The sequence below is a fragment of the Musca vetustissima genome, unplaced genomic scaffold, assembly GCF_032173495.1.
Source record: "Musca vetustissima isolate MV318-11 ecotype Yass unplaced genomic scaffold, APGP_CSIRO_Mvet_v1 utg299, whole genome shotgun sequence".
NCBI lineage: Eukaryota > Metazoa > Arthropoda > Insecta > Diptera > Muscidae > Musca > Musca vetustissima.
In genome coordinates this window covers 333,832-350,516 of record NW_026881778.1, presented here as the reverse complement: position 1 = coordinate 350,516, position 16,685 = coordinate 333,832, and the positions used below count along the sequence as shown (strand labels likewise).

Sequence of the window (16,685 nt, the reverse complement as noted above, 5' to 3'; positions counted from 1 at the left end):
CTTCAAACTATATATCCTAGTCGTTAACGATACATACGGTTGAATTGAAACGACGAGTTCCTTGCTTCATGTTGTTGTTTCACTGCCGAACTCAATCTATTCATTGCAAAGATCAATTAATAAGGTCACCCAACTACCGAAAGTCAGCTGTTTTTTCTTAAGTCTAATGTCAAAAATTTGGCCTTTGTTTACGTTTTCATAATAGAAGTCAATTTACAATAATGGAGTTGGACAGCAAACTTGAGAGGCAGCTGATATCCAACTTTTCTCCCTGGACGACCTTATTTATAGGTCTTGATTCATTGCAAACTACTTTGAGGAGCGGTTGGCTTCCTTTGGAATAAGTCTCACTGAAGTCACTTTGATTGCTGCCAACACTTATGCTTTCTCACATGGTATAATAATAGAAGGTAACAGCAAGTGTTGTTGTACAAAAAACGATACAACAACCACATGGAAATTTGTTGTTGTAAGTTCTACTAGTGTCAGCTCATTTGACAGAAAAATGTAAATAAACAAACAAATTATCATCAAATTATTTTTATTTTAAAAATGAAATATTTTCAAATCCTCAAAATAAAAATTGAAAAACATGAATGAAAATCTATCAAATTTATATTTCTATCTATTCCACATCTTTCCTATAATTGAGCCATTGCCATATATATGTGTAACACATATGAAAATGCCCGGAATAGCGAGTTATTCCTTGAAGAAAGATTTGCTTCCTCAAACTTTCCCAGCAGGCAGATTGAGTAAATTGAATACAGGAGCACATTTAATAAAGAACAATTTTAAATTGTATGCGTTCCAAATTTTCCTGTTGGGTGATTTTTAAAAACATAATTTGTCAAATTCATATTGACACTAGTATAACGTTGGAATCAAATCAGCTGGGATTTGCTGTTACCTTTTATAATTGTACCATGGCTTTCTCACTGATTTTGTGTGTGTCTTCTACTACAGTGGGTACTCTTAGTAACCACTATGGTGGAGTCCTTTTCTAGGGTAGTCCACGTACGCAATATAGTAGCTCCTTAACTCCTTAATATAGTAGCTGACCTAACCTATTTGTCCCCATTGTCTTTGGAATTGTTTGGTTACCTCACTGCAGTCGCTACAAGCACTTTTCCTTTCTTGTGTCAGTGGATACCATTAGGCACCACATTGCTACAATCGTTGATCGGGTAGCCACCGTACGCAATGTAGTTATTCTCTAGTGGCCTTTTGGCATAGTTAATAGCGTACATCTCATTTCACATCGATTAGCTCCCGATGAAGTCGCTGTGATCATCTTTCCTGCCTCTGATTCGTTTTTTAGGTATTTTACTTCTTTACAGTGGGTAACATTTTTCACCATCGTTCGCGAATTAGGGAGCTTATGCAGAGTCTTACTGACGCTGTCATCATGGGCCAAAGCGAACGGCCTTGGTGTAAACCCAACAAAGGCGGAACTGGTAATGTTCACCAGGAAGCGTAAACTAGACGTCTTTGCTCCAACAACACTGGATGGATTGCAGCTTCATCTATCACACGAAACAAAGTACCATGGCACAATCCTGGACTGAAAATTACGATGGAACAGGAACGACTGTGGATTTATATACAGACGGATCCAAGATGGATGAAGGTACCGGGGCTGGCGTCTACAAGCTGGATAGCAACTGTATTGTTTTCCAAGCGGAAATCTTCGCGATCTGGAAGGCAGCGGAATTGATAAAAAGTCTGGATGCAGAGATTGTTGTGGATAGTCAAGCGGATCTTAACTCCATCAAATCCTGTTACATCCAATCTGGGGCCGTTCTCAAGTGTAGAACAGTTTTGGAAGAACTTACGGCTGGACACCGTGACATCATGGATAATGAATGAATAGGCGGATTAGGTAAACGAGGATCTCAATCTACAGATCTAGAAATTGATGGTGTCTATTTGGACTTAGCACTTATTGGAAGCCGGAGTCGACAGCGGGATATCTAAATTCTCTTTGGATTATTCACTATTGAATCCCTTGAACTCCGTCGCTACGTACCTCCAAAGCACTGCCCAAGCCCATATGTCAGCTGGAATGCTTCCTAGGGAAGACAGAAGCTTTTGTTTCCTCAATAAAACGACATGCACATTAGAACTTTTTACAGGGGTTAACCTTCCCTATGAGGATTTACTTGACATATATGCAAAGGAATTGACAATTGAAAAGATTTACCGGCCAAATAATCTCGCCGCGACTAAGGTACTTTGCGTAGAGCGTGAGCCACAACATAAAAAATCGATTTATAGAAGATCCTTGTATGGTCTGGAACACAGCAATATTGACTTTGAAATTATTTTTGTACTACAAAAAGTACGGGAATATACCATTCTTTTTTCATGTGTTAAATAAACCACAAAATCTAAATCACCTTAGTGTTTACAAATCGTTGCCGGCAAATCAGCTGTTTCTAGAATGTATGGGTTTATTTCTGCAATCGAACATTCATCCAGGTGTGTGCTCGAAGACAAAATCCAGTTTCCCATTAGCGAATTTCATAATGCCTGTGGAATTTCTGGAAATCGATGGCAAATATCTGGAAGGTGGTGGCCAAATCCTGCGCAATGCCCTCAGCTTCAGTTGCATTCTACGACGTCCTGTTCGTATCGTGAATATAAGGGCAAATCGTCCAAATCCCGGCCTCTCGAATCAACATTTGTTCGGCCTAAATCTTTTGATGCAAATTACCGATGCCCAGGTGAATGGAAACCAACTGAAATCTATACAAGTCGAATTCAATCCCGGCAAAATCAGGTCGGGAAAGTATTTTGTTAATACTCAAACAGCTGCCAGTATATCGCTGGTTTTACAATGTGCCCTACCCGTGCTTGCATTTGCTGATGGCAAGTCCGAATTGGAACTTGTGGGTGGCACCAATGTGGGTATGGCTCCACAAGTTGATTTTTTAACAGAGGTGCTACGGCCAAATCTGGAACAGTTTGGTGTATCTTTCGATTTTGATCTTATGACGCGGGGCTACTATCCACGGGGCGGTGGCCGTTGTAAGGTGTATGTGCCACCGGTGAAATGTCTCAATCCAATAGATTTAACAAATTTTGGCCAAGTCCAGGAAACACTGGGTTGGTGTTTTGTGGCTGGCCGTCTACCACCCAATCTTGCTGACAACATGAAAACCTCTGCTGAAAAGGAATTATGTATACTAAAAAATATCCCCCCTTGTCAATTGGAAGCGTATAAAGAATCTCCTGATGTAGCGCGTGACAATGGATCGGGTGTCATTTTGAAAGCAACCACTAGTACTGGATGCGTTATTGGTTCTTCCTCGTTGGGTGAGAAAAAAGTTGATGCTCATCAATTGGGCTCTAAGGCTGGACGAGAACTTGCGGAGCTTATATCACGAGAAATTTGTGTGGATGAATATGTCCAGGACCAATTGATTATTTATATGGCATTGGCCAAAGGACAATCTAGAATATTAACGAAACCATTGACAAATCATACAAAGACTGCAATATATGTGGCGGAGAAGATGTGCGGTGCTCGTTTTACCGAGGAGAAGGTAAATGAACATCATGTTATTCTAACTTGCCAAGGTATTGGATATGTAAGTCCATATTGAAAACAACAACAAATAAAGTAGACCTAATCAAATCTATTTGAGATTTTTAATTGGTAAAATAGTTAATCCTTGATAATGTTTGTCATTGGAATTGATCCTTCATTTCATTAATTTTCAATCTTGTTTCAGAAATTTGTTATTCTGGGTGGTTAAAACCCTTCTTCGAACAACTTTTAGTATAGTTTAGTCCCTAAATAAATTTACTGCATAGACCTTCATAATAGACATTTGGGGATTTTAGAGGATAAAACTTCTCTTAGAATATTTATAATCCTTATGTGTTAAAAATCTTCTTCGTAGAAAAATTTAAATATTGACCCAGATTTTGACATAGCCCCTTTAAATGTTCCGCCTCATTTTTCTACCGGTAGGTTCACCAAAAAGACTATATTGGGACAACGATTTTGCGAGCCCTATAGGATGTGTCAGTAAATATTTTTGCTCCCGGGAAATTATAAAATTTAATAAATAATTTTTGCATAGCAGTGCAAATTAAGTTGTTTTTTGCGTTAATAAATTGATTTTATTGCGACCATCAATTGTGTGTTGGAGGAGCGATTTACAATACCAAATTGTAAATGAAATAAAACAATAGCTGATTGGAAGAAGAAGAAGAATACAACATCAAATTGCCGCGGAGTGTTTCTGGAACAAATGCTGTATTTATACTGATTGATATTGAATAAATTGAGCTGTGTACTCTTTGCGTTGGTGTAGATTTGTTTACAAACAAGTGGAGTAGTTGGTGACTGCTGTAGTGGCTTATCGTTTCAATTGCTTTGTTGTTGTGTTGCTGTAGCTGATCCCCCTTGTTGTGTTGCAGCTGATGTCGTTGCGGTTGTCATCTGTGTTCGATAATATATCTGGAACGTTATCTGAATCCAATCCTGAAACCATGCCAACTACAACAAAAACATATACGTGCCCAACTTGTAGTAGTGTTGTCAAGAACAATCAAAATAGTGTTGGATGTTGTATCTGTGGAATGTTTTTTCATATTAACTGCGTTAATGTGACTAAAGAGCAACACAGTTTCTTATACAGGAACAGAAAAACAATGATGTTTTTATTCAAATGCCCAACCTGTGTTAAGAAGAAGACTGATAACAGCGTTGATGCTACTGCTTCTAGTCATGCAGGTACTGATACACAAAGCGGTAATGAAGATGTTTATGAAACGCTGAGGCAAGAATTTGAATTATATAAGCTATGTTTGGAGAAGCAATTTGAAAGCTTTATGCTGAAAATTAAGGATGTGGTCAAGACGATTCGTTCAGAGGTTGACAGTAGGTTTCAACTAATGGAGGAATCAGTGCGGAGTTGCCAGGCTGCAATTAAAATTTTCGAGCAGACTAAGCAAGAGTCTGTAATTGAAGCCGATATACTAACTAGGCGTCTCAATAGGTCAAACATAATTGTCAGTGGTTTGTCTGATGGGATCAAGAGATTGAGAGACCCGATAATGAAAATCGCAGCTATATACGGTATTGATTTGCACCCTGGCGACATAAACCATTGCTGCTATATCTCAAAGGGTAAATCCGTGCTGGTTAAGTTTAATTCCATTCTCGTTAGAGACAGTTTAATGGCTAGTTACCAAAAGCGACGTAATCCTCTATTGCTTGGTGATATCACTGGTGTGGCTGTAAGAAGTAGAGTGTACCTGAATGACCATCATAATCGTACAGCTTCAAAATTAATGTATCTCTGTCGCAAGTTGTGGAGAAATAATAAAATCAAAAAGTTCAAGCTGAAGAGTGAGGATAACCCTAAAGCGTTGGTTGTCTTCCGTGATGGAAGAGAGGGTGAGCTTGATATAAATCAGTGCACTAATATGTTGAATGATAATGGTGATGATGGCTCTGCTGGTGTAGCTAATGTTGCTAGTGCTGCCTCATGCGGTTTGGATTCATCTGCTGTTTCACGGTTAAGTGCAGATAATATTGATGGTAGTTCATAAGTGAAGGTTGTGTGAGTAGTTGAATTATTTATTTATTATTTATTAATTTTATTTTTCCTGGATTTAATTTTGTTTCTTACGCTCATCTGAATTATACGATCAGATAATGAATTTTTCAACTAGTTTAGGTTATATTGTTAGCGATAATAGTTTTCTTAGAAGTCAGTTATGCAATTTTAAAAACAATCTTAATGTAGGTCATGTAAATCTCAGAAGTTATAATTTGAGTAAGAATACTTTTAAAATCCATGAATTGAGAAATATTTTAGAGGGTAATAATCTTGGCATTTTTGGCGTGACAGAAACTTGGTTATTTTTGTTATAGGAGTGATCGTCCTTGTAATAGAGGAGGTGGTGTTGTAATGTATGTTTCTCAGAATATTAAACATAAATTTGTGTGCAGAGGAAGTTCTTATGGAGTTGTTGAATATGTTTTCTGCGAGGTAATTGTAAGCAATTGTGTGTTTCTTGTTGGTGTGGTTTATTTGCCACATGGCGATATTGTGGCTTTTGAAAATGAAATTTCTGATCTTGTTGTTAGGTACTCAAATGTTATTATTATGGGAGATTTCAATAACAATATGTTTGATCTGCAGCGAAGTTTAGTTGTAAGGGAAATTTGTAGCAGATTAAATTTATCTGTTGTCCACAACTCAATGCCCACACACGTCGATATTGCGCATACCTCTACTTCTTTGTTGGATTATTTTTTTGTGTCGTGTCTGAGTTTGGTAGCATGTTCAAATCAGTTTTTGTGCCCTGGTATTTCTGATCACTCGTTCATCTTTCTATCAATTAATGTTCCCAGTTTTTGTGTGCAGAGTTTTTATGAATATGCAGATTTCAGTTCTGTTGATCCTGTGGCGCTTTCCAGCGCCTTTGATACATACAACTTTGGTGAGCTTTATTCTGTGGCAGATGTTGATGCCCAGCTTGATATATTGAACTGTGGTCTTCGGCACTTGTACAGTGTAGTTCCTGTTAAAAGGAGATTTTGTAAAATTAATAAAGATGACTGGTTTAAGTCTGCTGAAATTCGGTATCACTTGTCTCTTCGTGACATTTCTTATAGGTCCTATCTTCGGGACAAAAGTGTTGAAAATTGGAAATTGTTTTGTCGCTGTCGTAACCGAGCCAAAAAAGTTATAAGAAAACTAAAATTTATTGCTCATAGGGATATGTTTTCTAATAAATCCACAAAGGAAGTGTGGTCAATTTTAAATAAAAACGGTTTATGTACTGATGACAGAGAAGTCGGGAATGTTGATGTTGAAGCTCTGAATTCAGCTTTTGTTTCGAATCAATCCGTAGATGTTTTTGATGATTCTTGTATTCCTGTTGATGCTTTTGATGGTTTTTCCTTTCGTGCAATTGATTATGCTGAGATTGTTGATGCTTTCAATAAAATCAAGTCCACGGCAGTTGGTTATGATGGATTTCAGCTAAAATTTCTAAAGCTTGTTTTTCCCCTTGTTGGTCAATTTTTGTTGCACGTTGTCAATTCTATGTTAACAATGTCTGTGTTTCCAGAGATGTGGAAAATTGCAAAAATAGTGCCTATTCAAAAAAAGAATGGTGATTCTAGTGAGTATAGGCCTATATCTATAATGCCGATTCTTTCTAAAATGGTGGAGTATGTCATGAAAGATCAAATGCTAGTTTATATTGGTGAAAATTCTCTATTACATGAGAGCCAGTATGGATTTAGGAGTAATCGCGGCACTGCATCTCTTCTTGTTGGATTGACTGACAATATAAGGAAGACTGTTGGTGCGGGAGGTTGTTGTGTGTTGTTGTCAGTAGACTTAGAGAAAGCCTTTGACAAAATTAATCACGCTAATTTAATCAGAAAATTGCATCGTTTGTTCAATTTTTCGTCCTCAGCTTGTAAGCTTATTTCGTCGTATTTGTTTGGAAGGAAGCAGTATGTTTGTTGTAGGAATGTTGTTTCTGGAATGCTCCCTGTGAGTAGTGGTGTACCCCAGGGGTCTGTACTTGGGCCTCTATTGTTTGTTATGTATGTTAATGATTTGCTAAGTTGTATTAGTAGTAGGAGCTGTATGTCATTTGCATTTGCTGATGACTTGCAGATTTTGTTTAAAGGAGAATATGTGTTTTTAGATGTTTTGCAGTCCTCTATACATTTTAATATCAATGTGTTAGTAACGTGGTTATCTGCAAACGGACTCTCAATTAATACACGAAAGAGTAAAGCTATGTTTTTTGGGAATTTGCAAGAGAATTCAGTAAATGTTTCCATTTATAATAATTCTATAAATGTTGTAAGCTCTATGAAATGTCTTGGTTTGTTTCTTGATAGTAGTTTGGTGTTTGATGTGCATGTTAGTTCTTTGGTGTCCAAGGTAAACTTTATTTTAAGAAAGTTGTACTCTTTGGATATGGCTCCACCTAAGAGCATTAGAATTCAATTGGCCCATGCATTGATTATGCCAAATTTTTTGTATTGTATTGAGATTTTTGGGGGTTGTTGTGGATATGTATTACGTAAAATTAAACTCTTGTTCCATAGGGTTATGCGATATGTATATTGTGTTAAACGTCGTGATCACATTTCTCCTTACGTTAAAGAGTTCCTCGGTTGTACCTTTGAAAGTTTTGTGAGTTTAAGGTCAATGTTGTTGTTCTATAAGGTATTTAAGTTGCAGACTCCTTCCTCTGTAGTTGATTTGTTTATGTTTTCTAGATCTGTTAGAAACATACAAATACTTGTTCCGCGTTTGTGTCCTTTATTGGAAAAAGCCTTTTTTGTACGAATTGCTAGAATTTTTAACACCTTACCGCCTTCTCTTAAAACTTTTAACTCTTCCTTAAAATGTTATCGAACTCATTTATACGATTACTTCAACCTCAATTCATCTTAAATTCATGGGTTTTGCTTATTTGTTTGTGTTTTTATTGCATAACTGATTTCAACATTTAAAAAAATATAACTATAATAAATTATATTTTTTTTATTGATAATTGTGATATAATAATAAGATATTTGAACCTGTAAATTGAATTTAGTGGTTGAGAGTAGATATAATATTGAAGTCCTTTGCCCTATGTGATAGGTCGCTACATCAAATAATGGAATAATAATAATAATAAAAATGTTTTTGAAGTACAATGGTTCTGAACTCCTCCAACTGAATAGACGTTAAGTTATCATTAAGCTAATACACTGTTAGTTTTAAGCTTTTGGAGTAGTTTATTTTTTGTTGTTTTTTGAATCGCTTTTGGCCCTTTGGGCTAGATTCTCGTTTATGAAATAAATTGAAATTGAAATATAATCGGTACAGGTTGTGTCCATAGGAAGACGCAGTTAGGTGAGTAGGTTTGACTGTTTAGTTAAAGAGGTGTAGCGTGTCATTTCGACATACCGGGCAGATATTGTCCACGAATTGAGGCGGTGTCCAACACGAATTGAGTCGGTGTAATCCAGATCCCAATTGTGTTGAAACACTCTGGTTTGTTGTTGTAGCAGCTTGGATCATATACCTATGTCCTCTCTGTCTCCGTAGCTGCTGCTTTCGTTTGCGGATTTTCTCCTAGGATAGTATTCAATCTTTATTCTCGAGTTGCTTCCTGAACTGCATAAATTCGAATACAATACGATTCGGCATGAGAGGCCAGTTGATTATAGGCTCTCTTTTGTACCACTGGATGACTATCTATTTGTTGGTGGTTCGGAACATGAGGAAGTTCGATCTCAAGATAAAGATTGTAGCCTATGTCGATGACGTAGTTATTTTGAGATGAGGTAAATTTCTTTATGGCAACCCCACGAAGACCGAATTAGTACTCTTCACAAGAAAATATTTCAAAATCCCCTCGGCCCATTTGAAAAATAGTCCAAACAATCGATATCGATAATCTAACATTCTTCTCCAGAGTATATCCCATCAAAATTCATATTTTTGCCATAAATATCTAACATTTAATTTCATATTCTACGCACCTTTTTCTTGTACTAGGAATAAATTCAATGGGCCCAGGGTGTTTGTGTGAAAACAATTGCTAAATAATTAGCAGCTTAACATCCGATAACCTAAATAAAAATCACTTATATTAAATGTGAACCTCTTTAACGATATGTTATCTAATAAAACCTTTTAAGGGTTTTTGAGATATTATTTCAAATATAAATAAAAAACTCATTATACACTTAAACATTTAATTTAAATTTTTATATACCCCCCTTAATATACTTATGTTTGCCAAAATCATGGTATTCGAGAACAACGGCAACCCCACAAAGAAATGTCATTCAATGCTTGTCATAGATGGCTGTCAGTTGGCATTTGTTAATAAACAGCTGATCACTGTGTGTTGTTGAATTACGAACAATCTACGTACCAGCAAACCAACCAGATCCGCAGATACATTTTTGTTTTATTCACAAAAGACAACAAGTTAAGTCCATCTGAAAAGGAAAAAAACAGACAGCATGGGTAACAAATCATCACTATTGTTGCGTCCCGAGGAAATTGCACAGATTCAAGAAGAGACTGGATGTAAGTGTGAAATTAGTCAGCATATTGCTTTTTTTCCTACATATTTCCATTGCAACGTCAATATCTTGGGTAGTTTCCATTTGGTGTCTTCCATAAAAATTAAAAAAAAAAATTAAGTGCGGTGACTTTAAGTGAAAAATTTACGATATGGATAATGTGTTAAAGGTGTATATGAGAGTGTGTGTGTTCGTTATATTCTATTTATCAGACATAATTGTTTATTGACTTTGTTTATTATCTTCAAACTAATAAATATATTTTATTGGTCAAAAATTTCGATGTGCTACAAACGTATGTATTTATGTACATACATAGTGTCCATTATGGTTTTGCTAATTGATCATTTAGCAAGTTTCTAAAAAAAATTACGTTTTATGGAGTCCCATCTATTGTTAAGATGGGCGGTAATTGTCTAGGTCTTCGTTGCGAATATTTGGGAATAATTGTACGGGGACTTTGTTATAAGCTCCATACACATTTCTGGGATAACTTGAATATTTAAATTTAGGAGAAATTTAAAATATAGATAACATTTCTTTGGAGGTCTGTACTGGAATTGGGACTATAAATAATTGTAGGTAGGGATGTCGGAGATACCATTTTTATTTACGTTGTTTAACAAATACATTCGGAAGCATTTATGCAATTGAATTTTTTTCGCAACCTGATAATTTGCAAGTTGCTAATTTTGCCAACATGTAGTTTTACTTGTTTGCTTATCTTTATAAAGCCTCTCTAAACTATAATAATAATCTATTTTAAGACTCAATGTGTTATCTTCTACCCAAGATATGGGCTTTAGAACCCTACAAAAACAAGGAAATTTTTTCTCCTTTGGTGGAAAATTTGGAAGCTTGCATAAAATGTTTGTGGTACCCAATGGGAACTCAAAGTACCAAATTACAGACAATCCGGCTGAAAAAAATACAAACATCTCCAAAATACTATATATTTGAGGGCTATAGCAAAACGTGGACCGATATATCCTATTTTCAATACCAAACATTAGGGGTAGTAACAATCTATATGTAAATTTTTAAAGTTCTATCTTAAATATTGCGAGCTCTATCGTTATTTCAAGAGTTATATAGGCAATATTGGAAATTTTGTCGATTTTTTAATATTCCATTATTAAAAAATTCGGGATAGTGCCCTTAAAATAATCAACTAAGATGGGCAAAAAGAATAGGAGAAATAATTTTACGGTGCAGGGAGTTAATAACCCAGTACCGGTGGCAATCGTTGGTGAGATCACAAGCCACGTGTCGTCGAGATCAAGCGATTGTAATCCGGCTGCTTTAGGTGTGGATGCCTTGGCATCTGAAGCTGTACCTGTTACAGGCGCATCATGTTTACCCCCTAAAAAAGATGACGACCCGGTAATTCAAATGGAAAACGAGGTAGTCAAGACTGATGCAAATCAGTCTACGACTTACAGGACTTTAGTTCTGGGAGGGGACGACCTAAAAGGGACCTTTAGTGCTATCCGCGATAGTCTATAAGAACTGAGTAGGGAACTCTTCGAACAACTGGACAGACTTGTACCGGAAGAGCAAAGTGTGGATACACTTCCGGAGGAACTGCTACTGAATATTACCCTGACTGATGATGAGCTGGACACTACGGTGATTCCGGCCAAGTCTACACAGGACGATTGCTGTAGCATCAACGAAAGAAGTGTAAACTCAGTTGACCGACAGAATCCAAGTCTGACTCCAACTTGACCTCTGGGTCTTCTATAAAAAATATGTGTAGTGTGTGTCATCTTTAGTCATTATATACTCAAAGTATGATTTATCAGTCTTTTAAATGCTATATAAAAGCACTTGGTCCGCTATTGGCAATATATGTTCTCCAGATATCTGTAAATTATATAAGACCTTTAGGTCCGTTCCGTTTTACTTCGAAGGGTACACTAGTCATTTAATTGGACACAAAGTCTGAGGTTATATTGCCAATAAATAGGAAAAATTTTAGATATGCCAAATATCCAAATTCTATGTGGTCAGAAATTCTTATAAGCTTAAAATTTTTGTTTAGAGATTTAGTGTATGCCCTACTGTGTCATTTAAATACCTTATTTTATATGCCAAAAATCCATTACTTATACCCTCAGCCTTGTGGACCTTTGATACGTTAAAATGCGCCTCATCGAAATATTGGTTTTAGATCCCATGTTTCTTTGCATCAAATCCGTTTCATGCAATTTTGTGTCGATTTACAAATGTCCGTCCGGCTGTCTGGTTGGTTGGTGCGCTCGATAACTCTCGAAGGGAGTATTCGATTCCATCCAAACCTTTCACATTTTAATATTTCTACCAAACTTATTTCAATTTCGAAAATGGGGAAAACCGGTCCACTCCTTCTGGTACCTCCCCCACAAAATGATCAACATTGTGCTAAAAATTTATGGGATAATCCGATTTGAACCAAACTTTGCACAGACTATTCTCTTTACCAAGCCTAGATCAAGTCTGAAGATGGGAACCATTGGTCAACATTTTCAATATTTATAAATCTACTATCAGACGAATGGAATGTTCTTTTTGAACCAAACTTTGCACGATCGACTCTTCTGATACCTCCCCAACAAAGGTTTAATATTTTATAATCTTGTAAATTTATTTTGAAGCAAATTGAATAACCGAGTTGATAATATGAGTCGATTTATACAACTTGTGTGTAACCCCTTGGACCTCCGAAAGCCATAGGTTGATGGTATATATCTGCAGCAACGCCGACTGACACTTTTTTTACTTGTTTAAATCAAAATTTATGATATTTTTGGAAACCTTGTATTCATTTTTCAAAATACCTCCCAAGACAATGTTTTCTATAAAATTTCAGGTATTTTTGAGAATATTGTTTCAATTACTGTTGTCTCTATGGTATTGATTAATAAATTGTATTGAGAAGTCATAAGAAAACCCTTATCTAAAAAATATATAAAAACAGATTTTACTGTATTGAAGATCAGATAACGTTGAGCCATGTACTCAAAAAATATATCTGTGTACTGATTATTTTTAAAATAGAACGAAAATAGCGTGATTTAGTTTGTTAAAAAATTTACCCATTTTGTCAATTTGTAATAATGAATATCGTGTGACGATGCTAGATTTATCTGTATGTGTGTATGTCATAAACATTTCCATAGATTATTGATCTCCATTAAAATGACGTCATATTCAAATTTTAATCGAATTTGTTTCAAGTGAGAAAAAATATTTTCCACCGTTTCATTCTTAAGCCAAAACACAAAAAAGCTCGCACATACATCAATAAGACAATATTTGTCATTCATTGTTTTAAAAAAATAAAAGTCGTACATATGTGACGGGGTGAGTGTGTAGTATTATTTGCTTTTGAAGCTAACAGTTTTCAAGTGTTTTTTTTTATTGCTGTAAAATACGAAAGTTAGGTGTAGATACTGTGATCTTGAAATGACATTTTTTTCTGTCGCTATTTGTTTGCATTTCAAAAAGTGCTGCTGTTGCTATAATTATAGAACACAAAAATAAATAAGGTAGCCTCCACTTTTGACAAAGTTTTCGTTTTCGACATTTTCTTTTGTTAATGATAAGAATCAATTGAGAATGATAACCGATAAGAGGCGCTAATTATTTAATAGCCATAGTGAAATTGAAAATGACAAAACGACAGGCGATGATGATAGTGGGGTGTTTGTTGGGTACAATGTTCAGGGTGAGAGGAGAGCGAAATAGTTGGCAAGAGAGGAGTCAGAGGAGTTTTTAAAACCAAAAATTTACAACCCAACTTAAGTTAATGGATTTACTATATTTTTAATTCTGTTTATATTTATACTCTTTTGTGATGGTTTCATACCTTGTTTTAAATAACTAGACAATGATTAGAAATATTTATTTGTCTGTCGTGAACGGTAAAATTACCATTTCCCCCTCCACCATGAGTTCGGGTGAATTTTAAATTTATTTGCAACGCATCGAAATATTCGTCGCAGGCGCCATGAAGTATTTATTGTCTTGTTCAAAATAAAAATTCCATTTCTATTTAGTCATGTCCGTCTGTCTGTTGAAATCTTCTATAGAAAATATGTGACCTCTATTTTATAGACTTGCATGAAGAATGGCCTATAAGTCTTTCAAAGACAGTAGAAGAACTCTGGGTCTACTGTAGGCAAGAGATGACCTTCAGAAGGTATTTTAGGTCTTCTATAGACATTGCTACAATACTATCTTTAGGCCTTCTACATGCAATTTATGGTTTCTAATTCTTTTAATGACAATATATGACTTCCAGATCCTCTAAAGCCGACCTATAGGCCTTCAATAATAAGTTTTGTAATTTAATATATTTTGGACACTCACCGAAAATTATCAATATTGGTCCAAGATTCGGGGTAACCCATGTATAACGGTGCACCTAATTATTCGGGTTTTGGACACTTTTTCAATTGAAATGTCCCTAATTTGATATTTTGGGTTCTCATTGGGTAGGAAATCTTCCTACCAAAAAAATATCAATATTGACCCATGTTTCAGGGTAGCCCCCATAGATATTTTAAGGATTTTTTGAATTCTCATTAGTGACATAGCTCTCATATAATGGTACATCTAATGTTCGTTATTTCGTTTATCTCCACCTTATGGAGCTGGGTATGTGGTTTAAAAATTTATATAAAAATCCACGCCTTATGGAGGTATGTGGTTTGAAAATTTATTTAATAATCTACACCTTAAGAGGTTACTCCTTTTTTTGGAAATTGATAATACAAGTCACTGTAAACAACACAACACATGCTCGTACGTAAAAAAATTATAAATGTTTAATTTTTTTTTTAACTTTTAAGCGACTTATACTACTCTATATTTTATTTCAGATTTTTTCACTATAAATTAATTTCAAAAATGTTTTTTTTTTTTAATTCTAGTTACCCCCAATCAAATTGAACGTTTGTATTCTCGATTCACCTCTTTGGATCGTGGAGATTGTGGCACATTGTCTCGCGATGATTTCTTGAGGATTCCTGAATTGGCCATTAATCCTTTGTGTGAACGTATTGTGCATGCCTTCTTTGCCGACAGTACCGATGATCGTGTCAATTTCCGTCAATTTATGAATGTTTTGGCCCACTTCCGACCAATTAAGACCAAGAAGGAGAATAAACTGAATTCACGTGAAGATAAATTGAAGTGTAAGTAAAAAAACCAAAACTAAAAATTAATTTCATTATTAATATTAATTTATAATTTCATTTCTTCGTCCCCCTTTAGTCGCCTTCAAAATGTACGATTTGGATGATGATGGCGTGATCAGCCGCGATGAACTGTTGAGCATTTTGCACATGATGGTCGGTGCCAATATCAGTCAAGATCAATTGGTTAGCATTGCGGAACGTACCATTTTGGAAGCCGATTTATGCTGTCAGGGTAAAATTTCATTTGAGGATTTCTGCAAGGCGTTGGAGCGCACAGATGTTGAGCAAAAAATGTCCATTCGTTTCTTGAATTAAATGGAAATCTGGAATGAAAAACATCAAGAAATATTATTTTTAACCTCTTCCATGCAATTGTTGTTATCATATTGTATGGCAAAAACTTCCTCCTTAATTTATATTACATAGCAAAAGAAACACCAAGTATTAACAGGAATAGTTAATTTTTTTCTTCTACGTAATTAATTTCAATACATTTTTTTTGTAATTTTATGCATTTGTTGGTTTTTGTGTTATATTTTTTAATTAGTATTTTATTTATTATTTCCTTTTCCCTATTCTTTTTCTTTACTTTTCAAACAAATATTGTATCTACCCATTCCGTGTGTGTGGTTTAAATGTCAATAACTTATCGCAGAAAATAGCAATTAATTACAACAAAAACATATAGCTGTAATTTAATTATTGTTATTTACAGTTTATATATACATATGCCTTTTAACCAAAACAAAATAAAAAAATTAAATAAAAATAGTTTATAGTAAAAGAAAACAATAACATTGATCAGGCTATGATTAAAAATGTTAAAAAAATAAATCTCTTTGTGTACTTAACATTGCCTGAAATTGATGTCTGTGTTTTAAATGAAGCATACTTTTAGGCGCACACTTTTGAGTTTATAGAAATGTTTAATGTTATAAAGGTAATGATATACAGTGGCGGTCACGTAATTAAAACATTACCTGTGGTAAAAATTTGTTGATCAGCCCCCTCGATTCGTTGGAAATATTTTTAATTTTTTATTAATTCAGAACACTTAGATATACTGTAACTGAGAATTAGTGTGAACATTATTGCATGCAATTTTTCCATAAATAACGATTTTTATGAAAAACATCGACTTTAAAGTGGCCACATAATTAAAACATTGTGTGCTTTTTTACTTTACTGCATTTTTTGAAAATATGTTTAAAATAACTCCTTAAATTTTTAAAATTAAATAAACTAAGCACCGATGTGTTACTTATTTTAACCGATAGTTTTTTGAGTATAGGGAGAATAAATGGGAAGTACGTGGCATACAATCCTTTACCACAGAGGAAGTACCACCACAGTTTACGATGGGTTTGACATTGTGATGTCATCCGAAGTGCTTTAGGCCGATGACCTGGGAGAATCTGTCG

The 16,685-nt window shown here is 35.1% G+C and overlaps 2 protein-coding genes across 2 annotated transcripts; both read left to right on the top strand.

The window, feature by feature from the left end:
- Positions 1 to 2,526: 2,526 nt before the first annotated feature.
- LOC133327777 (RNA 3'-terminal phosphate cyclase) lies at positions 2,527 to 3,608 on the top strand. Its single transcript, XM_061536315.1, has one exon. The coding sequence runs from the start codon at positions 2,529 to 2,531 to the stop codon at positions 3,606 to 3,608; it is 1,080 nt and encodes a 359-aa protein (XP_061392299.1). The 5' UTR covers positions 2,527 to 2,528.
- A 6,401-nt stretch (positions 3,609 to 10,009) lies between these two features.
- Positions 10,010 to 15,582, top strand: LOC133327763 (calcineurin B homologous protein 1). Its single transcript, XM_061536301.1, has 3 exons — positions 10,010 to 10,085; positions 14,998 to 15,261; positions 15,341 to 15,582. The coding sequence occupies exons 1-3, from the start codon at positions 10,019 to 10,021 to the stop codon at positions 15,577 to 15,579; spliced, it is 570 nt and encodes a 189-aa protein (XP_061392285.1). The 5' UTR covers positions 10,010 to 10,018; the 3' UTR covers positions 15,580 to 15,582.
- The last annotated feature ends 1,103 nt before the right edge of the window (positions 15,583 to 16,685 follow it).